The sequence below is a fragment of the Coturnix japonica genome, chromosome 2, assembly GCF_054131305.1.
Source record: "Coturnix japonica strain WE chromosome 2, WE-NBRP24, whole genome shotgun sequence".
Lineage (NCBI taxonomy): Eukaryota > Metazoa > Chordata > Aves > Galliformes > Phasianidae > Coturnix > Coturnix japonica.
Window position 1 is genome coordinate 55,177,831 of NC_140664.1, and position 24,802 is coordinate 55,202,632.

General features: G+C 38.5%; 1 protein-coding gene across 1 annotated transcript in view; it reads left to right on the forward strand.

Annotated features, from left to right (window-relative positions):
• Positions 1-24,802, forward strand: part of LOC107309909 (dynein axonemal heavy chain 5-like) — a 140,147-nt gene that overhangs the window by 101,175 nt on the left and 14,170 nt on the right. Inside the window, exons 69-74 of the mRNA XM_085539832.1 lie at positions 482-646; positions 3,905-4,172; positions 10,032-10,153; positions 10,855-11,202; positions 14,144-14,332; positions 21,483-21,615. Of these exons, the coding sequence (XP_085395958.1) occupies positions 482-646; positions 3,905-4,172; positions 10,032-10,153; positions 10,855-11,202; positions 14,144-14,332; positions 21,483-21,615 (1,225 nt within the window). The remainder of the gene's footprint in view (positions 1-481; positions 647-3,904; positions 4,173-10,031; positions 10,154-10,854; positions 11,203-14,143; positions 14,333-21,482; positions 21,616-24,802) is intronic.

Sequence of the window (24,802 nt, forward strand, 5' to 3'; positions counted from 1 at the left end):
TGTTTCTTTCCATAATGCACACCTCAGCTGGTTGTTTGCACAGTTGGAAAATCATGGCTTTCAAAAAAGTCTTTCATACACCTTTGAAATCCTTTACAGCTTAGAAATCCTTTTAGAAAATGTCCATGAAAAGAGGAAAATAGAGGCATAGAAAAGGCTGAGACCTTTAAGGCTGTAGTCTGAGCTGTGTTTATTTTAGTAGAAGTAGATAGTAAGCATAAGAGACATGAATTGAGTAATCACTGGATGGGAGAATTTCTTTTTCCACTTCCAACAAATATATGGAAGACTGTAACTCAGTCAGTTGAAAGATTTGCCCAGACTGCTATGCTGTAGATCCAGTGTCAACAGTGTGTGCTTAGAGGAACTAATGTGGTGGGTATCAAGCAACTCTTTCACTTGGCTATCTACCAATCTGGTAAATTAAAAATAAAATATTTATGGTTTTGATAGCTTTGTTTTGTTTTGATTTGCTTTTTAGGCTCGACACTACATTGCAGAATCCATTGGTGTGAAATACGCAGAAGGATTTATACTTGAAATGGAAGCAATGTGGTCAGAAAGTGACTGTCGAACACCTCTGACATGCTTTTTATCAGTGGGGTCCGATCCCACTGAAAATATAGAACGTCTTGCGAAATCAAAGGTATCTTAAACTGAGTTTGCTAGAGCTGACCAAGACATTTATTATGTCTGTCTCTTGAACTAGAAATGTTATTTCCATGTTTTATGTCTATCCTAGTGGTGAAATTTTTATTCATACCATTGTCTTCTGCAACTTAATTTTGGACCAGTAACCAAAATGAATATTCTGAGGAAATGAAAATGTTACTTTCCTGCTTTTTCCAGGTCTTTTATTTCAATGAGCCCCCTGTCTTTGTGCAGCAGACCAGGATGGTCCATTACTTAGTGAAAAGATTTAGCTATAAGAGCAAAGCATTACTTGCGGTGTAAGCTCCTTCCCATTCACTGGAGGAGACCACAGTAAGGACAGTTACAGGAAGAACAGAAATATAAATTAACAATATAAAAATGTAGCAATAGAAAAAATGATTTTGATTATTCCTCATCCATCAATTCACTTGAGGCATAAATGCAACATTCCTTACAGCACTCCATGCTTTGTTTTTTATAAGTCACAGAGTAGATACAAATATAATTTTCCTGAGAATATGTTATTCACAGTTGTTCTCCATAAATTCTCCTCCTTGATAGAATGTATCTTCATTTATAGGTGCAGAATTTTTTACACACTAAGTAAAATTCACTTGCAAAAGGGAGTACAGCACACAAATCTCTGGATTATTAATTAGAAAGTTTGGGTACTCATCCTTGAAAACCAGGCTCCTTTTATTTTATATATCTGATCATTATGTTAGATGTTTAAAGCTAGGATCTAACTCTTGCATCAGTGCTTAATGTTAGGGCACAACCTTTGTCCCAAAACCAGATAACCAGCCAATGTACCAACATAGGCAAGGGGAGAAAGGTAGTTGGTTGAGCAGGATTTTTAGACTTAGTGGAAGAAATGTGTTGGAAGAACAGTATTTTTCCTATTCACAAAATACTGACTGCAAGAATATTTATAGGCTGGAAATGAACAACTTTTGAGTCCCTTATATTTTAGCTGTTCCCAATTGGAGTCTGTTTTTTGTTTGTTTGTTGTTTTTTCATGGCCTGTGGTATGAATACCAATTTGAGTATCAGTTTTGTGATGGTGTTTTCTGTCACCCAATTTGCCCTTCAATGTGCATATCCTGCAAATCAGATTCCTAGATAGGTACTTATGCTCTCTTGGATATGAGATAATTTTTAGTAATCAATGAAGAGTGGTGCCTGTGAAAACATTTCAGAGTACATGATTGAAATGTAACTCTGACTTGCATCCAGGAGCTGAGTTTTTCTATCCCACTGGCCATGTAAGGGGTGAGGTGTGCTGAACTCCATACAGAGTCACTTGAAGTCAGCCGGTCACTTAATTCAGAGTCACTGAAGTCAGCAGTGGGGGGAACAAAACATTCTCCCATTCCATCAAATCCAAAGCAAGGCCTTCATCAGTCTGGGGCAAGTGCTCATAGAAAGTGTTCTCTAATTTTGGCTGTCAAGAAAACAGCAGGTTTTCTTGTCATTTTGAAAGTGTATTGCAGTGGGCAGTTTTAAAATGTTTTCATGTTTTAAGGAAGCATAGCTAGAATAATAATAAGTCAGGCTGAAAATCATATTAACAACATAAATCAGTTATCTACACTTGGAAGTGTTCAAATTAATAACCAGAATTTATCTTTCACTCTAAAATTTTATTCTTCAGATGACCACTTCTCAAAGAAATGGAAACATTAGCTGCGACTCCTTAGCTATATAATCACCCTTATAAAGCTTGCTGGGTCTATTTTAAAACTAGTTGGATTTATGCCCCCAGTGCTTTCATTTGAAATTGGAGTGAAAATTCAACCTTCTGAATTAAAATGAAATTCACACCGCCTAGCATTTTAACTTCATTAAAACTGGATATTTTAATTATTATACTATTTGTTTCTTACTTAGGGATTGTTGCATAGAACCTTTAGCAAAACTGTTAGGGACACCGGGATGACTAAGATTATAGCAATTTCATCAGCATTAAGATGACACTGATATACTGGTATGACTCACTATTTACAGAAACATTCTGTAGGCAAATATTTGGATAAGAGCCTTTTAGAAGGAATAAAAGGACAATCCATAGTGAAAATATATTTTTTCCTTCTCTTGATGTTTCTATAACCATTAATGAGTGTGCATTTGAGATGAAACATTGCTAAGAGGAGCAAATTATGAGCGGATGCTTTGATAAGGAATGCTGAACTAACTGAATGTCTGTGTAGTCTGTAGGGATGGTGATAGTGTCTGACCTATAGAATTGCTAGCTGTACTCTGATACTATGTAGAAAAGAGAAAGTTTTTGTCCCTTCTACACATGGCTTCACAGCTTATTCAGCTTTACTTCTTTCGTGTTATTTAGTTTTCCTGCTTTTGGCCGGAGTTTCATTTTTATACTGATCTGAGAGCAGGATATAACTACTTTCTAATACTTGGTGTTTTCTTCTTAAATCTTTTTCCAGGATGTGAAGGATCATATACAGTAGCTGTGTTTATGCTATTCAGTAAAACCAGGTCAGGACCTGTTCCCTGATCCTAAGGCGAAATGACCCATCACACTCTGTATCTTTATGGTTAAACTTTCTCTCCTACAGCCTCATCCACACTGTTTAGGACTGGATGACTTTCTTCCTTCTTCTTTTTTTTTTTTTGTTTTTTGTTTTTTGTTTTGTTTTGTTTTGTTTCACAATGGCAGTCCATAGCAGGAAAACCTAACATTAAGCTTTTAGACAGATGAAGATATGCCCAGACTGGTAAGTCTTTATGAAGTTCATAGCTCATGGCATGAGGGATAATCAGCTGTAGGTCTTAGGCAGGAAACGGTTCATGAAACTAAGTCTTTTCATCAGTTCTCTTGCCTCCAACTCCACCTGTATTTACAATATATGTGGAATAATGTACTCAACTGAATTTGGGAATTCTAATTTTCCTGGTTAGAAGCCAGCAGCTAACCTAAGTCTGGGGATCACTTATTAACAAGTAAGGACAGAAAAGAATTTAAGCAAGAGGGAGTTTTCCTGCATTTTATTTACAGAGTTGTATAGTTGTATATGGCCAGTTTTTCTTTTCCAGATACCTTCCTGAGTTCTTTTTTCATCTTACGCTTTTCTGTTTTGCTATAATCGACTCCCATTGATGTTAGTGGTTTTCTTTGTGGCACAATGTCACTATATATTGGCTGACAGAAGCAGTAAACATGTAGCCAATCATTGCAGAGAATTATATTTAAAAAAAAATTACAAATAAAAACTTATTTACTTTCCAGAACATTCCCTGTCGTGCCATTTCAATGGGTCAAGGCCAGGAAGTCCATGCAAGGCGCCTGTTAAATCAGTGCATGCAAGATGGAGGATGGCTCCTTCTACAGAACTGCCACCTTGGCTTAGTGTTTCTTAATGAATTAATGGATACCATCACAACGACAGAATCAGTGAGTGAAGGTTTCAGGACCTGGATAACTACAGAGGCTCATCCAGAGTTTCCTATTAATCTTTTACAGGCGTCTATCAAATTTACTAATGAGCCACCTCAAGGTAGGAAACCATGCGTTTCTTGGGTCTGTGTAAAAAAGGAGGCTTGATTTTATTTCCTCTCTGTATCATTGAAATCTACACTATGCTTTAGTCCTTATTCTCTCAAAGTGCTAAATATGGCACTTTGTAAGTCAGTCATGCAACATGTAAAGCATACTTCTTTTGGGGAGAAAAACTTTGTTCTGTAACAGAAATTGATGGTGTTTTGTTGTTTGGGTAAACCCTGTGGATCTTGTCAGTGGAACTTTCTTAAACTTAATGCCTGCTGCCACTCTTTTCTTGCCATCCTGATGACTCCACCCAAGGATGCAGAGGAGAACTGATCCTGTGCTCTTGTGGGTAATGAAATTGAAGGACACTTCTGAACGCTTGGCCTCAGTGTCCCACACTGCAGTATGTAGTTGTGGCTTGTTGCTTTTCATATGTCATCTGGCACTACTGTAAAAAGTCTGATCCCAGCACCTTTGTCATTGCCCTTCAAGTATTTGTTACTACTGAATTTGTTACTATACTGAATACCCTTCAAGTATTCTGTTACTACAGAACTACTACTGAATAGTTACTACTACCCTTTATCTTCTGTAACCAACAAGAGAGTAAATGTGAACCTCTGGTAGATCTGATTTGCGATTGCTTTAGACTTTCACTTTCTTGTGTTTCCCTCATATGATGCTTTTGTTTGGCCTTGGTTTTCCTTCCCATTTGAGAGAACACTGCTGTCCAGGACGCTCAGATGGAAAATCAGCAGAAAGTCAAGTCAGCTTTATGCTGTGTAGCTGCATGTAACAACTCATCTTGAACACTGGCCTAGGTCTTTGGGCAACCCCTGGTATTTGTATCCATGCATTTATCTTGCAATTTTCTGCACCCTTAATCTGCCAATTTCCCCAACCTTAGTCCACATGCACAAGCACAGCGTGTGATCAGCTCCCTGACTGACACTGTTCTGACTTGGATCATTCTGACTCACTCAGTTTTTGGACCCTGTACCACTCATACGAAATGACAGGTCTGTGCTTCAACTTCTCAGTTTTGGACAGGCACTGTCTCATATATACACACACTGCTGCCTTTCAGTATTCACAGTTTAAGTTGTTTTTTACATCTCTGTTTTTGTAGGTCACGCACTCTTTGCTCCATGCCACATTTATAGACTTGTTCTGTTTCTCCACACCTCTTTTACATGCCAAAAGTGGGCACTGTTTCTGAGGGGAAGCATGATCATTACTAAGGAAAAAATGATGATAATTTCATTCAATCTGCTGGCTATGTTCCTTCAAAGGTTGTCTAATATCTGATTTGTTTTATTTGCTATGACAGTCCTATAGTGGACCAGGAATCTGCAATAACCTTGAGATGATTATCAGTTGGACTCAGTGAGATCTTAGCTTGTACAAGTGCATGGGATTGTTCTGCCAGAGATGCAGGACTTTTCACTTCTTGTGAACTTCATGCAGGTACTATTTATGAAGTCTTCAGGGCTCTCAAGATCCATCTAAGTTGCTGCTCCACCGTTTAGTATGTTAACCACTCTTTATCATTTTCTGCAAATTTGTTGAGGTTGCCTTTTGTCTCCTTATTTAAGCAACTGAAGAAGATGTTGAACAATATCTGTTCTTGGTGTACTTGGCTTTTCCATGGCTGCCAGGAAACCATGCACCATTGATGAGGGGCAGCAAAGGGTGATGAAAAGGCTTTTGACACTACCTCCTATAACATCCTTAGAGACACACTAATGAAGAAGAGATTTCACAAGTGTACAGTGAGACAGAGTGAATTGCATGAAAGGCTCAAAGTGTTGTGGTCAGCTGCACAAATCCAGCTGGAGAGCTGGACCATAGAGAATGATACTAGAGCCTGTAATGTTTGACATTTTCATTAATGACCTGGACAGTGGGAGAGAGTGCATCCTCAGAAAATATGTATAGATGATACAAAGTGGTAAGAAAGCGCTGATATACCAGATGGTCCTGTTGTTCAATGGGAGGCTGACAGGCTGGAGAAGTGGGATAACATAAATCTGTTGAACTTCAACACAGGGAAATGCCAGACACTGCCTCTGGAGTGAAAGAACTCCATACACAAATACATGATGGGTCTGAGCAGCTGCTAACACAGCTTTGCAGGAAAGGATATTTTGCTCCTGATGGAAATAAAATGGAACATGAGGCGGAAATACAGCCTTGGAGCAAAGATGGCCTGCAGCAGCTAGTACTGCTTTAGGAAGATCATTTCTGAAAGGATGAGGAAGGTGATACTTCTGTACTGAAGCAGCGCTGTCCAAGTCTGAGCTTCTCAGTGCAGAAAACACATGGACATATTAGAACAAGTCCAGTGAGGGTTCACAAAGATACTAAATGGCATCTGATGTATGAAGAAAGGCTGAAGGAGCTGTGATTGTTTAATCCTGAGAAGGAAAGGGTTAGGGACACCTTATCAACGCATGTATACATGTGATGGGAGGGAGCAAAGAAAACAGCAAGGCTTTGTATTGGTGCCAAATGAAAGAACAAAAGTGATGGACATAAGTGGAAATCCAGACAATTTCTGTATAGCAGTAGAAAAAAGACCAAGTGTGAAAATGGTCTCTGTGTGACTGGAAAAGCTTGTTTGGATTTTTTAAAGGCTCTCTCCTCCTGACCCAACTGGACAAGGTTCTGAGTGACAAGCTTTGGCTGATCCAGCTTTGAGGAGTGTTGGGCAAGGTAACCTCCAGAGACCCCTTCCAGCCTCACCTGTATAGAGTGATTCTGTCTGATAGGAGATAATCCACCTTTTCTTAGTCTCTAACTTATAGCCGTCTGTATGAGATTATTCTTTTATACCATTGACTCAAAAGAGCTTGCTGAAGATCACATGAACAAGTCCAAGTAAGTCCTGGTCAAGGACTGAGAAATCATTTGTCTGAGGGATACAGATGGATGAGGCCAGGGCCAATGAGAGAGAGATAAGCTGCATATGAATGACCAGGAAGAATATGGCCATCTCAGGGGGGGTGCTGCACATGACTTTTACCCACAAACCCAGGGATGTCATGTAGTAAGAAAAAAAAAAAAAAAAAAAGAGGATAAAAGAAGGATCGGTGACCATGGAGTCAGGTTTTCTGACATCAGATTTCTCACAATGTGAACAAGAGAGGTTTCTGACATCAGATTCCCCACAGCATGATGCCTGCGTGCTGAAGAAGAACAAGGTTTCTGACAACAGATTCCTCACGACCTGAGACCTGCATGCTGAAGAAGAAGGTGTCTGCCATCAGATCCCTCACTACAAAGTCCTGCTCACTGATGGAGTCTCCTGGAACTGCTACCTGAATCCTGCTGCCTGCTCTTGGACTTACCCCGTGGCTTCTTCCCGCTACCCGCTTGCTGCCCAAGCCCGGCCATGCTGCTGCTCCCTCCCCCTGTACTTTTGCCACAGACCATCAGAACGTCTTGCAATTGGACTTCTGCTGGATCCTGGTGGTGACTATCCCCTCTTTACACAATTCTTGCCTCTTTCTATCTTTACTATTGCCTGCCTTTCCTTCCCCATCACCCTAAACTGTCCATCCTCCCCTTCCCCATCTCCCTGATTAAGATTTGTAATAAACTGGTCAGACCAACATTTGAACCATTGTTTCTTAATCTCATGCTGGGTATCCATATACCAAAGAACCCCTTCTCCCTCCTATAAATTGGAGCGAGACACTGTCCTGCTGCTGACTGCCCCTCTCTTACTCAAACCACGCTGCTATCTGCAGATGTAATTTTTATATTTATAGGAGTAACTTACCATGTTGCTAATTGTGTATTATGAGGAAGGACTGTATTTGTACATAGGTCACTCTGAAAGTAATGCCTCCTATTTTTTTTTCCCATGAAAACTACAACAGATAAAAAAGCACAATAACACAATTTGATAGAGCAAAATCTCACCTATAAAACAGTGCTTTTCAACATATTCACCACCATTAACTATGCATTCTTGACAGCGATGAACAAGAGTCTGCATGCTGCTGTTGTAAAATTCTGCATGGCTGTCAGAAGGTGGCTTGCCTTTCATGTCTCTGTCACCACCACTAAAATGCACTACTCACTACCTCGCCATGTTCATATCATGTCCACTGTTTGATCTCCATAAACGTTCAGCAAGTGCCGATGGATATCTGTGGGTGTCTGTTGCCATTGTGTCAGACTACCCCTCTGTTGCCCTCTGTCACGTGGCAACATTGGAATACTGTGGGAAGGTTCAGCCTCTACTGCAATACCACCAACATCCATCCCTGATGTAGTGGGCCAACATAATGAAATAGGAGGCATTGTTTTTGAAGCAGCCCTCATATTTTGAACTCTAGAAGAAACATCCTCAATCCTAACACTTACTCTGTCTTGTAACTCCCTCATATTTGACTGTGTAATGCATTAACTTGACCTGCATTTATATGCATGTTAGCACTGATTTCAGTTAATGAAGTCAGTGGGGGCTGAGAATTTGTATCCACGGTCAAATTTAATCCCTCAGTCATTTAAAACTCTTATTTCAGTATTCATCCTTTGCATATTAGTAAGGCTTCTAACCAAAGCGTTTGATTGGAGTGAAAGGCATCCTCTTTCCCTGTACATACTTCACTCTCAAGAGCAGTTAGTCAGTCTCTTGATAAAAATTTCTCATCTCTTTCTCTTCTCCTCCACCCTTTTATATTCAGTGCTCAGCATATTTTTGATTGTGCTGTGACCCCTCCTTATCATTCAAATCATAAATCCTTTCAAATGATAACAGCCTATAACTCCAAGAGGCAGTTTTATAATCCAGGCTATTGCCAATTTACAGCTTGCATTTAATAACAGAAATATGCCTGGGGTAACAATTTAAGTCAGGATGAAATACAAACAGTTGCAGTTTTCTGATACTGTCCCACTATGTTCATAGCATGCTGTGATAAGAAGCTTAGTTTGATGAATTCTTCTTAATTTTGGAGCTTTATTTTGATATATGATATTTGAAAATGTGTTTGCTTGAATAGTGTTCTTCAAGATCTTTCCGAAGTAGGAAAGAAGCATAAGGCTTTTGTTTTCTCACTGGGAGTACTATGGCCTCAGTATTCTATTTACTGCACTAGAAATCCATATTTTTAGATTTCTGTTAAGCTGGTTAGGTGGAGATTATCATAAGAAGGAGCGAGTAACTCACGCTTGGTATTGTATGGCTAATGAGAGACTTGTTTTATGTGTAAATGCTGAAACAGCCTCTTGGATGTTTAGTGCTGTATTTCATTTTACATGTTAGGTGTCTCTTCTCTTTGTACCAGAAGAGGTTTAGGCTAGACATAAGAAGGAACATTTTCTCAGAGAGAGTTTTCAGGCACTGGAATGGCTGCCCAGGGAGGTGGTGGAGTTGCCATCCCTGGCAGTGTTCAAGAGGTGTCTGGATAAAGAGCTAGGAGATATAGTTTAGTGGTTTGCTGTAGCAATGGTAATGGGAGAATGGTTGGACTAGGTGATCTTGTAGGTCCTTTCCGACTTTGTGATTCTATGATTCTATGATTCTATTGTTTGTCGCTGAATAGTTATGTTTGAATTTCAGTTGTTACTGGTAACATTTAGAATCGGTGTAAATTGGGTGTAATTCCTTCTGTATGCAAGAATTTAATATAATTTGGTCCATCATCTTCTACCTGAAACAAAATGTGGTTAAACTTTGTTTGGCATGACCAGCTGAAAAGATCGTTGCTACAGAAGGATTATTTGAAGCTACATGTATGATGAAACTGTAAACTGCCGGCGTGAATCTTGTTTAACAGAAATTGGAATTATTGGTTCCATACTTCTTTTTTTTTTTTTTTTGCTCATCTTTTGCATTTTTATTCTTATTTTCTAGGTGTGAAAGCTAGCTTAAAACGAACTTATTCTACTATCACTCAGGATCACCTAGAAGTGAGCAACATGCCACAGTGGAAACCATTACTATATGCTGTAGCATTTCTTCACACAACTGTTCAGGTTTCAAATCATATTTCATATTCTGCTGTCATGAAGCCATGCTCACTTGTGAATGCATCTGTTAGAGAATGAAAAACATGTTTAGATGTAAGGCCTGTGTTAGCAAATCAATACAAACATTGTGGTCCAAATGGCAGCCTGAAGTGCACTTGACTCTAAGTCATCTTCTTGGTGGAGATTTAGAATGTGTAAATATCAGACACTGCCCTGAGATCCACACACTGCTAGCTGCATCTGTAAATCATTATGTAAGAAACTGCTTTTGCTACCTGCCCCTCCACCATGCAGGGACTTCAGTGTTATTTATGTACCCACTGAAAAAGAACCATAAAGAATTATCGAGGCTAGTGTGATTTGGACATTGTTTCTTAAAACAGTACCTTCATTTCTGAAATTCAAAAATGACAGTTCTAGATTCACAGATTGACTACTTTAAAAAGAGGAATTTTTTTCTTTTTCTTTGTGAAAATATTTATATTTCTCTTCTTTGTTTATCTGTCTCTACTGGTGATGATAAATGAAGAAAAACATTTAACTACTAGATAATTAATCAAGCATTTGAACTCATGTGTGTTATGTGAAGAATCATTTTTTAAAGTTAGTGGAATACAGCTCCAGCATATTTTATGTATTCTTCTACACTCAACATATTCTTCAAAATTACAATCAGCCTTTTATCTTTAACTCTACCTATCTTGCAGGAAAGAAGGAAGTTTGGTCCACTGGGTTGGAACATTCCTTATGAATTTAATCAGGCAGACTTCACAGCCAGTGTGCAATTTGTTCAGAATCATTTGGATGATATGGACATTAAGCGCGGAGTGAACTGGAGCTGCGTTCGCTATATGCTTGGAGAAGTACAGTACGGCGGCCGTGTGACCGATGACCTCGACAAAGCACTGCTGAATACATTTGCAAGAGTGTGGTTCGGAGAGCATATGTTCAGCGACAAATTTTGCTTCTACAAAGATTACGTGATTCCAAAAGGGAAAACAGTTGAAGACTATCTCCAGTACATAGAACAATTGCCAGTGGTTGATACACCTGAGGTAAAACATTTTAAAGTATTAAAGGGAGTTTTTGTTAGAGAAAGTATTTTGTGGAGCCAGGAATGTATAGGCAGTATTAACAGGCAGAGCAGTATGGGTGCTACTGTATTGAGTGTCTACTATAGGTCTTCTAATTAGGAAGACAAAAAAGGTAAAGCCTTCTTCAAGCACTCAGAGAAAAGCTCACATTCATGTGCTCTGATCCACATGGGCAAGATAGTGAGTTCAGCACAGGACTGTAAAGATGATGGACTGAAGCATCTTTCGTATGAGGAAAGGTTGTGAGAGCTGGGACCCTTTAGCCTGAACAAGAGTAGGCTCATGGGGGATCTTACCAGTACATTTAAATACCTATTGAAAGTGTATAAAGAAGGCAGAGCCAGACTCTTTTCAGTGGTGTCTCATTCAAATAGTGTTATTTTGCTCTTTGTATCTGCTGTAGTTTCCACAGAAAATAAGTAGATTTTACTTTCAGAGCAACCTACATTCACAACCACATGTGTGTATACTGCAGTGGTCACGTTAATTGCAGAAATGGGACATCCTGCTCTCTCTAACACAGCTACATGTGTTGCAGTTAGCTAAAATTGAAATGGAACTGAATGTTATGAGTTCCTGTCTCATTGCTATAAAGTTGATAAATGCCTTTATGGGTAAGTTCTATTAAAATTAAATAGGCAGGATTGAATAGAAAAAACTGATTTTCTATTACTGATAATGTGCTAGAAAGGAGGCTGAGAACAATCCATGCTCATAAAACAAACTTGAAAAGGTTTGAATCGCTGAAGGTAGTGATAGCAGATGCAAGGGCATCTGTGCTGACAGAGAAGCACCTTTTACCATTGACTTTTATGTAAATAGGATCAAGTCCAAGAATGCAAACATTTTCACATTGTCACAGGTTAGGAAGAACATTCAGTCATTCCAAAATCTGTCAAAATTGCCCATGGAAACTTTTAACCTCTTAAGCTCCTGGTCTCCTGTCCCACAAAGGCTATTGTGCTAGTCAAAGCACAATAAAAAATGCAGTGTGTCATTTATTTCCTTCCTTTTCTATTTTGGTTGAGAAAGAGAGACTGAATAAGTCTGATTACAGCATCTTTGCTCTTTTGATGAAATTTCAACCTCTGATCAGAATAAACACTGACTTCTAAGGGGTCTATTGAACTCAGAAATCCCTTTGAAAATGATTTTGATTTCAGAGGGGTGTAGAGCATTAGCAATTGGGTTTGAGGTTTTATCAGGCTAAATAAAAACTGACCAATTGAAATGCACAATCTAGCATCCCTTTTAAAATCGAGATTCCAAGATTTTGGATCACAGAAAATAAGAAACTCTCTTTACTTTGATTTCTTAATACCTCATATATCACTGTCATGAACACCTAGGACCAAAGGGTTTTTTGTATGTAACACCCCTGTCTTTGTCAATATTATGCCAATTATGAAATTAGCCTTTGGATTAGCACTGCAGCAATTTGCATTCACTAGAACAGATATTTGTTGTGCTTTTAACTTGGGCTACTGCACTGCCACAAAACCTGCCGGTACAAAACCAACCAAACAAAGCCTTATTCTGCAAGAGCAGAAGCAGAAAAGTGCATATCTTCAACTGTGTGTATCACCGCATGCTGATAAAAAATGAGTGAAATAAAGTGTATTGATATTTTTGCTTTTTGTGTCTCTAAATATACAGGTTGAGGTAGTGCTGTCTGTAAAACATGTTTAATCCTGCCAGGAAAATAATTACATGCTAGCTATGACCCCAGTTTCTCTCTTGGGCAGAATTAAGTCTGCACTGTGTTCTTTGTGCTGCTGTAAGGGTCAGTACCACAGCTGGTGTAAATCAGTGCTGCTTTGCTAGCTTTGACACTATTGCAGCCACTTCTATTTCTCCTCTCTGAGTTTCTAGATTTCCAAATACAAAAATACTGCGTGTGGCTCTTTTTCTTCCATACTCAGAGCGTGTAAATATTGATCAGCTGGAATGTCTTCTTAGAAGATGCTAGTTCTAATATTATGTACAAAAACACAAAACATGAGAACCATGTTGCTTGGCTTTGGTGCTTGGTTTAGGGGCAAGCTTCCCTCATTGCTGGATCAGTGGCTCAGTTTGTTAGAGATAATTAATAGCTATAATTCAATGAGGGTTTGTGAAATAAGTCACAATCCAATTCCTCCTGGAGAAAAGCTGCAATCAACCCGACAATTACAGACTTACTGATATTTCAGCAGAGGTTTCTGAGAAAGCCATTATCATTCAAACAAAGGGCAGCTTTGCAGTAATTCTGTGCTAGCTCTATCTTAAATAAAATTATTCAATTTCAAAAGAAGTAGAAGTAAGGAATAGGAGATTTAAACCAAAAATAGCTCAAAGCATAAAACATCCTAAATATTATCACCAGTCATAAAATCTCTAGCTCCTTAAACTGTGGGCTGTTTTTTATTCTCTGAGCTCCGTCCTTTATAAGCCTGTGTGAAACAAAATGCATTAGAAATGGCACTTGGTCTGATTGATAGGGGCATCTACTTGACCTGGTACAAAAAGTAGATCTGCAGAGGGGAAAAGGTAGTGGAGAGGGGTCAGTGTCTGCACATGACACATTCCCAGCAAGCTCTAGTCTGATCCAGTGAAAAGGAATCGGTGTGTGCACAGCATAATCTAAACCCTGGTATGTGGTGATAACCAGATAGATACATCAAAATCACTCATCATCTGAATGAAAATGTTGTAGATGTAACCTACACTAATGTATTATATTTCTGTATAATTTGTGCTTGCTTCTTGGCCAGTTAAATGGATGTACTTCCACTGATTCTCTATTATTTTATAGGGCTGTGGATTTTCTTCCTTGTTTATCAGTAGCAGTGGGTCCTTTCACTGGTAAAACTTAGAAGGAAAAGTGCATTTTTCCCCTATTTTTTTCTCTTTTTATTTTAAGGTATTTGGACTGCACCCTAATGCAGATATAACTTATCAAACCAACCTTGCAAATGAGACACTGAATACAATACTGAGCATCCAGCCCAAAGACAGCAGCACTGGAGGAGAGGAAACCCGAGAAGCAGTGGTGCAGCGCCTTGCTGATGAGATGCTGGAGAAGTTACCTCCAGATTACAACCCCCATGAGGTATATGCTCTTTTGATGCAGATGTTTTGTGTATGTGTTTTATTGTGCTTCTTTCGTACATTTAAATGTCAGGCATTTTAAAAAGCTCTTAAATTTATTCATAGCATTCTAGAAGACTGTTTGGGTTGATCATCTAAATTATTCTTACATCAGATACGTATATTGCAAATAGCACAGACTGCTGACTGAGCCACCTTAACACAAAACAGCCATCAGAAAGTTCTTTTCCCCCTCAGTAGATTAGAGGAAGATACCAATGCTTTTACTTAGGGCACATCCAATAGTCTTGGGGCCTTAGCAGTATTTCCAGTATTCTGTTCTACAATTCATGTTACATTTAATATGTCTGCTATAAATAACTGTCATAATTCAGCTCAGAACTTCTCTTTTCCTCCCCCTCCTGGTAAAATATTTAAATTCACAACTTTTATTTTGTGAGTTTATCCAGCAGCTTTCCCTATACAGTTATTTTTCAAGTCATTCATGCTTGTACATCCCTCTTCTCTCACATGCCTATTGAGTGATTCCCATTGGGAGTATATTCATCATTTATTTATAGAACTTATTTCGGGATGAAGTCAGCTTTCTAGTTTTCCCATTGTTGTTTAGCAGCAGAAAAGAAAATAACTATGATAAACAGTAAATAAAATCAAACAAGTGTATAATTGTTATTAGTGATTATTGATTTAATACTTCTAATAATTAGCATCTTGGATCTACACCTACAGTCTACACCTTGTATTGTTCTCTGTCCTTTTCCCTTCTCCTTTGCATTGGATTTAAGCTGATTCACTGAACTAATGTCAAGTTTCATTCAGTTCCTTAGAATTTTGGTCTCAATTTGCAATAGCAATCAAATGTTGAATACTTACGTTGCTTATATAGATTTGCCATATTTATAATATGGATATTAAGCTAATTTTATGAGGTATTTCCTGAATCCTCTAAATAACGATTTCTTTGTTTCTTTGTTCCTCTTGAAAAATTTATAATGCTTCAGAAGTTGTCAAGAATGCATAATTTGCTTTATACTGTGATCAGAGGATATTCTCACCCTCATATTCTATGCTTGGGAAATTTGTGCAGAGTGTTGTAATACTGTAAAATGCACCATACTTGTTTCATCCAAAATTCACTTCTAAGTTGTTTGAACAAATGGCTATTTTTGTCTCACGTTTTTTCTGTTTAATCACGGTCTCATTCACTCTCATGAAACACTTGGTTTCATTCACTCAGGTTATCCATAAAAAATGTGCTTAGAATTGGCTTTCTCTTTTCTGTCACTTCCTCACAAATCTTAGCTTTGCAGTCAACCAGTGATGGGGTCATGGACAGTAGTGAAAGACACAGTGTGGAAGGTCTTTTTTTGAAGTTCAGCCCTTCACTCTTGTCTCTATTTTAGTACCCTATCTGGATACAAAGCATACTTTCCCATGTGAGCGTATTAAAAAATAACCACTAATTATTATCAGTGCCATTTTGTTCAATAATATGACAAGCTATTATCTTTTTTTTTTCATGATCTGCCAGGCGTACAGACAAGATTTTATTTTCTCATAAGCAATCATCTCTATAATGATTATCACAATTAGATAGTTCTTTGCTTCTGTATTGCTACTCTGACATCTCTAATCCTCAAGGAAACCTCTTGCTTCAATTTGCTTGAGAGATTTTCTCTTGATTCAAGTCATGAGATATTCACATTGTATCAGATGAGCCAATATTAGTTACTAATACTTCAGCATCATGTCCCCAAAGCCTTTCTCATCTTTCTTGTAACAAGCATAGTAGAGGATGTACTGTTGGATCATTTTTTTTTTCCCTCTGTCTTTCTTGTAGAGATATTCTGAGCTCATGGGGCAATTTTGTTTTATTATCTTATTAATAAACATAGATACTACCTCTTCCTGGTGATTTTTAGTTTTCTTAGACTCTGCACATCTTGCTGGTTCTTCAAAATTTCCTTTTTTCCCCTTAAATAAAAGATTTACCTTTTCTGCCGTACTTTCTGTCTCAGAACTAGCTTGGGTCTTCAATAATGCTTTCTTTGTCAGAAGGGAATTTGCCTTTTCTCCCAGTAGTGCTCAGTTCCATTCCTTTATGCATTGGTTGGTGGTGCAATGTGGCAGAGTATTCTCATCTGAATTTAAATTCTGTTATTCTGGAACTTCATAGAAATGGTGAAGAGGATAGGAGTGAGCGGTAAATAAAGCTACATTTTTAAATGTCAGCTTGCATAAAATGATAAAAGAGAATATACAGAATCAGATAATCAATCCTAGAATCATAGAATGATCTGGGTTGAAAAGGACCACAATAATTGTGTAGTTTAAACCCCCCTGCTACATGCAGGTTTGCCAACCACCAGAACAGGCTGTCCAGAGCCACATCCAGCCTGGCCTTGAATGCCTCCAAGAATGGGGCATCCAAGATTTCCTTGGGCAACCTATGTGTTACCACCCTCTGTGTGAAAAACATCCTCCTGATATGTAACATAAACCTCCTGTGTCTTAGTTTAAAACCAATCTCCCTTTGTCCTATCACTACCCACCCATGTTAACAGCCTCTCCTGTATGTATGCTCCCTTTAAGTACTGGAAGGCAACAGTGAGGTCTCCCTGGTGCCTCTTCTTTTCCAAGCTAAACAAAATATCAAAATGCCAAGTAGAATAGAATACCAAAATTAAAAAAGAATGTTCTCTAACATATGGCTGACAATTTTGTTAGAGCAGAAGAGAAGGGAGAGATTTCAAATATTTTTTTGAGGGAAGAAGCTACAGATTTTAGTGGAGTCTTGAATATAATAAGTGAAGGAGTAAAGTGAAATTCTGCTCACAAGTACAAGGAGTGAAATGAATTATGCAGTTTCTTTCTGTGATACCTGAAAAAAAAGAGATTGACCAAATTCTGTTGTTTAAGTGAACATTTGGTCATTCGGGACATTACTACCTACTAAATCAGTTTAACAATCCTGAAACAAATAAAAATGGTCTAGCAAATTTTAAGAGACTGAGGTAAAGTGTCAAAGAGAGTTCCTATACACACCTCGTTGGATAAGAGCAGCAAAAGAAGAACATTTGGTAGTCCTAACAGTGCCATTTGGTTTGTTTTTAGCAGAATATTGAGTTCCAGAAAGGCCATTACGTGGTAGTCTTCAAAAATCTCGTTATAGATATACTGTCAATGCAGAAAAGAAGTGAGGAAATGAAAGAATTAGGAAACAAATGAAAATAAGTAGAAGCAATTTCTCTTTGGTGAAAGTGGTAGGTTCCACTGCAATCTTTGTTCAGTTCTTGTGACTCCAGTAAGAAAGAGTTCATTTGTTTGGAGTGAAAGCCCCAACATTGTAGGATAGTGGTGGCTGACACTGAAACCAATTGTCAAATGACTCTGAGAGCTCTGGACATACCTTCTCTTGATACAGTGTGAAATATAGTCTGCCACACAAAGACTTTCATTTCCCAAGTATTAGCCTTTGTTGTGCATGACATGCAGTTTCTTTTGTTATGTTCTTGTAATGATTCATCTTCCCAGTCATACAACTGACCAAACGTCAGCTCAAAAACCTATAAACAAGTCACTTTTGCATGCTTTATCAGACTCCAGTACGACCCAGGTAAAGCTAAAGCAAAATAAACCTCCCTCCTTACCTAAAACAGTCTTCAGTTTCCTCATTCCAAAAGCAGAGGCAGGATGAAGTTTCTGTTTTCTTAACCATTTTTGCATTTGGATTTTGCTTGTTAGAAAGATTAGTGGTAAAATTATTAGGTCTGATCAGTCCATGTGAGTGAAGATGGATGCAAGAGTAAATGTCAGCCTGTCACATGCAGAGATTTATAATGAAAGCATTTTCTTGTAGCCTGAAAAGCATATTACAAGTGAATAGACATGGAGACGTTCCAGAGATACTGCGCTATATTGGCATTCAACCCCAATAGCAATGTTTTTCTTCCTTAAATGTTCTCACAGTCATCATTTTACCTCATCCTCCACTAAGGCTAAGTCTGCATTAGGAACTACTATATGGCAGTGGAAGTTCATTTGAGGACCCTGGCGTGTGTTAGGTGTTTTACTGGAGTTTGCTTTAGTCTAACTCTTGCCTGGGTCTGTAGGCTGAGCACTTACCAGTGGCTGAACTACATCAGACTCACTGAAGCATATATTTTGGGTTAGTTTAATTTGAATTCAATCCAGTTTGTATGCCTGGGGCCAAATGCATCAAGTGTAGTATTTTGGCTAAAACAACAACAACGAAAAAACAAATGCAGAACGTTCCTCATCTGATCTAAGGTGTCTTTGGCTTAGTTACTAGCCCTATCAGATACAGTGGTCATCTGACACAGTATGCAGTGGCAAAGGAGTTGGTAACCTGAAGTCAGATACAAAATGTGCATAGAGGAGCTTCATACAGTAGAAATATGCACTGCAAAATCATACAGGGAGAGCTATTAAGATTATGATTTCATTTCCTTCTTTAAATCACCTCGTTTTATGTTAGCTGACAGATGATTTCATGTTGAGAAGGAGATGTAAGTGGGCTTTATGGAATTAGTATATTAATCTCAGAAAGGCTATTTTGGTTAGTGAGTTTTGTCTTGGAGTTTTTTTTTTCCTGTCAGTCAAGATCCATCTCTTTATGTCATAATAAATACAGCACGGGCAGTAACTCATCTGATTGCTTGATAAGAATGCTAATACAAAACAGTCAATCATACCTCTGAGCTGGTATTTAAAACTAATCTTACCAGCAAGGTTTCCAAGAAAAGCACTATCTTACACCTAGTAAATCTCAGCTCAGATCAAGACTGATCTGTACACAACAGGGTCGTAAGTATGTCATTATTTCAGTTTTTATATCTAGTTATGCTTAGTGCTCCGGGGCTGAGTGCTGTGAATTTATCTAGGGTGGATTAAAATTTTTTTGCATTATTGGTTCATTCCATTATTCAAAGTGTTGCAGATATTTTTAGAGGTACATGAAAAGAATCAGATGGCTGGGGTTTTTTGTTTTTTGTTCTGAGAATAAATTGGTTAAGCTGTGCTGTGATCACTGCAGTAATATATTAGAATGTTTATTTTATCTTCTCTCTGTAATTTATTAAATTACAATATTTTGGAAAATAACACCTTTAACAAGGTGTTTCATACAATTTTTCTTCAGACAGGAAAAGTTCCTATTCTAAATTATGCCCCAAAGGAACACACACTTTGCAGACTAGAAAAAAAAAGTTTATTTCTTATTTAAAGCACAGAATGCATAAGATGTACTCTGTATAATCCCACTCTTATTAGTGTCATACAGTAGAGTTCTTCTAAGTATTTCAGAAGAAAAAATCAAACTTTGTGTGTGTGTGTGTGTGTTAGATTTGGCTGTGAAGTTGTCAGGAAGCAGCTTTCCCTGAATTTAGTCTGAAAAAAAAAAAGTAAAGCTAGTTACATAAACTATCCCCCCCAAGTTTATTGTCCCTACTCTAGTCTCACGATAGCTGATTTTAGGAATTTTTTTACAGAAGAAATACATTAACTCAGTCACTAAAATGAACTGTCAGACTGCAAAGCATTAGCATAATTGGCTGGCACCTACTTCTTGGACATTTTGTCTGACAAACTCATGGGACTTTGTGATTAAAATATAATGAATAACCTTGCTGATAACTGTCTCCCAAGGAGAATAGCTTACAAAGTTAAAAATGTATTTTCTTCGGCTTATGGTTGAAACTTGCAGAATGGAAATTGTCAAAGCATTTACTGATTTATACTAGCAGTTATAACTACTCAACTACTGCATTATATTTATCCTGCAGAGATTTGCTACTTGATGCAATAATAAGGTACGCTCCAATAGTGTTTCCTATGAGTATTTGACATAGATACATGACTGTATCTGGGAAAATACAAAGCACAATCCAAAGGACTTATGACCAAAGTAGTTTCTGTTTGGCTGCAGTAGAATTCCAATGATATTCCGTTCTTTCAAAGTAATAAACTTCTTTTCTTCATCATCTTTTGTTAGTAAGCTCGAAATAAGCTCAGCAAGTTCAGACAGCAGGCCAGTGCCTTCTGAAAGATGGCTTACAACAGGGAGGAAAACGCTTGAAAGTCTTACAGTCAAGAATTCTCTAAAAAACATTATATTATGTGACCTGTAGAAGACGTGGTTTAGAATCACTGTATCACAGAATCATTTGAGTTGGAAGGGACCTTTACATTGGCCCTGCAATAAGAAGGGACACCTACAGCTAGGTCAGAGTGCTCAGAACCTGGACCTGACTTTGAATGTCTCCAAAGATGGGGCTTCTGCTGCTTCTCTAGGCAGGCTGTGCCAGTACTTCACTACCCTTATTGTAAAAAACTTCTTACTTATGTCTAATCTAAATCTCCACCCTTTTAGTTTGGAACCATTTCCCCGTATCCTACCACAATAGACCCTGCTAAAGAGTCTGTCCCCTTCTTTCCTGTTACTCCCCTTTAGATGCTGAAAAGCTGTTATCAGGTTTCTCTGGAGCCTTCTCTTCTCCAGGCTGAACAGCCCCAGCTTTCTCAGCCTTTCCTCACTGACGAGATTTTCTGGCTTTTGCTACTTTTTCTGTGACGTGTCTTTAAGTGACATGAACAGTTCAATTTTGAGAATGTTCTCTGAACACTGTGTGATACCATTATCCTTGAAAACTAAGAAGGCCAGAAGCTTCTACCTGCGAAATGATGCACATACTGCACTGCTTTTATCTATCAGTCCGTAGCATTATTTCAACGCAGCAGGGCAAGCACAGCTGAGAAAGTTCACCTATAACATGATCTGGAAATATGGATTTATCAGTAAACATCCCCCTTATATCGCATGTGATTTTCTTTTTTAAAGATCTAAGACTCTGTGGCATAGCAAGGACTGAAGGAACTGCTGTGTTCTTTCCAAAAGAGGGAACTTTCCCTCATTAGACTGATGGAGCATCTCCTTTTGGTGAGCTGATGAGTCAGGTTGTGCTAAATCTTAATGCTGGCACATGCCTTGCCTGGCCATCTGTTACATAAAAGATTATTTTTTCTTGAATTATGGGGATACAGTTGAAAAAAACAACCATCTTTTGCTTTCAAAAGTTACTGCATAGGAATCAGAAGATTAAATTTTATAGAGTTTCGCTATTCCTGTTTAGGTGAAAGCCCAGCTTCAAAAGATGGGAGCTATTCAACCCATGAATATATTCCTCCGTCAAGAAATTGACCGCATGCAACATGTTATATCAAGTGTTCGAACCACACTGACTGATCTCAAATTGGCTATAGATGGTAAGTTACAATGGTAAGAATGATACTAAGTAAGCTGTAATTTTTTTTTTAATTACTAAAAACTGTTCTTACTATTTTACTAAATAAATATTTTTTCTTTTTTTTTTTCTCTTTTTTTGTCCCCTTTTTTCCTCCACTTCTCACGTTTTCTTTCTTTCCCCACCAACCTCTTTCTCTTTTTCTCTCTCTTTGTCATAGTATAGCCTTTATAGATTCCTGTTTGCATCTCTAAGGGCATTCCACCTTAATTTATTCAGTTTGTACATGCTCCAGTATTGCAGTTCAATGTGTTCTACAGCATTACTGCACTTCAGTAATTCTCTCTAGCATCTCTGCAGACCTCAGAGGAGTTGAATCATGTGATCAGGTCATGTGCCAGAATCATTTATGAAATTAAGCTGAGGCATGATGATACTGAAGAAGGTTCGGGCATTGCTGCTAAATAATTGAGAGACAGAATGGTCAGGTGAAGCGACAAAGATTCTAATCTAAGATGGGATTTGTAATTTTCACAGACCAAATAGAATGTCTTTAAATGGAATCTGAAGTGAGTAGGAGTGCCAGTCAAAAGAGAATGACAGGGTTCTGCTTTTGGCCATCAAAGGAGAAGACAAAGTGCTCTGTCTTTGAGAGACAGGAGACTTTGGCTGAAAGTCAGCAATGTTGAATGCATTTAATATAACTCAGGTGTGCCGGTGACTAGAAGCAGATGGAGAATTTGATCAGAAGAGGAGTGAGGGAAAAGAAGGAAGAATGATATTACTGCCTGCTTTCTGATTCCTATTTTGCTCCTCTGTAAGAGTTGAAATATCCAGCAAATATCCTATAGTGTTGCTTAAATGTTGCAAGAATTAACAGTAATCAAAATGATGCTGGATGGATTCAGTTCCATGTGGTTAAAATCTCACCCAATTCTCCTGTTCTCCAGCAAAGAGGTAGAAAATACCTGAGAGCAAGCTGTCCCTGCAGGGAGAAGGTCAAAGTGCCTCAAATGAGTCCCTTCTGGTACAGATGGCAGTGCACTGATCTGTCTTGCTTTACTTTCCAGTACAGCTAATTAGTTTCCATATCCTGTAATAATCTATGCAGAGACCAAGTAAGAAGTCTTCTATTTCAAAACTGAGCTCAAGGTTCCCTTGTATATGTGCATAGAGTCCCTCTTCAAGTAAATTAAAATAATGATTTATATCCAAGAAATAATTAATCTTTCTTTGATTGAGACAGCCTCAAAATGTACAATATTATGCAGACAAGTGGATGAGTAACATAATTTCTTTGCACTTAGTATTCAGTTGCACAGTGGGCACAGTCCTCTACCAGGTGCTTAATCAAGTTAATGCTGTAACTTTTGTGCAATCCCCTAAAACATTATAATTTCTCAGGGAAAGGCAAGTTAAATATAGTGAGAAATTGCTCTGAAAACAAGATGGGATGTATAGTTAACAATACCGATTAATGGCTTCTGGCAGATTCATGATGCATCAGGTGCAAGCCGTGGTGCGTTAATTAGGGGATGGAAAGAAAATGTAGGCTCTCTGTCTTGCCTCAGCAAAGGGGAAAAACACTCTCTCTCATAATAGATCTCCCAAAACTAGTCAACCGGAGCATCAAATCATCTCCTGTGCTCCTCTTTCTCTACACTGATTAGCATGCTCAAATAGACTGTGTGCGTTTTGACATCTGCCTTTGTCATGCATCTGGCCCTGGCATCATGAACCTGCTAAGATCCCAGCAGCTGCTTATAGCAGGTCTAAATTTTCAAATAAATATTGTGTTTCAGATTATAGTTTCAGTCTTTGTGTACCGTGTGGCTTTGTGAAAGGAGGTCACACTATTTATTTCTGCAGGTTGGATGTAAACAGACGGACTTTGTCATTTTCTTGTTGCTCACTGTGTTATATTTGGGGAAATACAAACCCCCCTCAGTGAGAGTCTGTGTGCAGCTGAACATGAGAGATGCTGAAGGAATTAGTAGAGCCAGCTTTGTTCCTCTGACTGGAGGGCAGATTAACAGTATTCAGCTTTTGGGAGCGGTGAGGATGCTCAGCATGTGTCCAACATGTTTGTTGGCAGCCATGCCCAAGCCTGCATCACCACCAATGAACTTTGCTGCCTGGAGGGCTACTTTTTTTGGATCAGATTGTAATAATTAGATTGGAGCTGCACTTTGTACTCTCAGTTATGTCCCAACCAATAGTTCTGTTTTAATTACTTATTGATTGCCCAGAATTTATTTCACAGTTGGTGTAATACAGAGCTTCACATAAATCAGAAAACAGCAGTGATGATTGTTCTCTCAAGTGACCTAAATCGAGACTGCGCTGCAAACAGGGACAACTGTTTAGAGATGAGGAAAGAGAGCTGTTTTCTCATCTTTTCATCTGGGGAGTAGTGAGACATGAGGATTGAACCAAAACTCCAGATCCTAATGGGATATGAAAAGCAGATCTTAAGCCTCTGGCAGAGTGACAATATTCTTTGCAGAGCAATATAGAAGCTATAGTGTTCCTGTGTACGTGCTTTGCCTTCTTTTTGTGGAAGGGTATGTACCTCTGGCATGGCATACTAACTGTAGCTGTTTACTAGGAACTGGGCACTTTCAGCCATCTCTACCACTGAAGATGGCATCCTTAAATAAAAAAAGTGAACAGTAGTAGCTTAGTCAGTTATTCCTAGTCCCCATTTCAGTTTGAGTACAGGCAGATTTCGAGTTAACCTATCTGTGAGATTGGAGAGGAGGGAGGTCTACATGTACCTCCATGCACTGCAGTAGAACTGGTAAATGTCTCTGGCACCTATATGTGTATTCTATCACTGAAGAAAGTAAGCACAGAGATTCTGTGGGAGTTATCCCCAGTCTGTCTTGAGTGGGTGAAGATGCTCAGCATGTCTCCAACATGCTTGCTGGCACCCATGACCAAGCCTGAATAACACCAATGAACTTTGCTGCCCAGAGAGGTACATCTTTTTGATCATACTGTAATAATTAGATTGGAGCTGCACTTCATACTCTCAATTATGTCCCAGCCAATTGCTCTGTTTTTGACTATTGATTGCCCAGGAAGTGGGAAGGGAGGCTCTGTGGCAGTCATCCCTAATCCCTCTTGAGCGACTTCCATGAATCTTGGCAGTGGAGAATGCTAGTAGTAGTATTGGAAGTAGACACTGAATCCTTCTCAATGGAAAT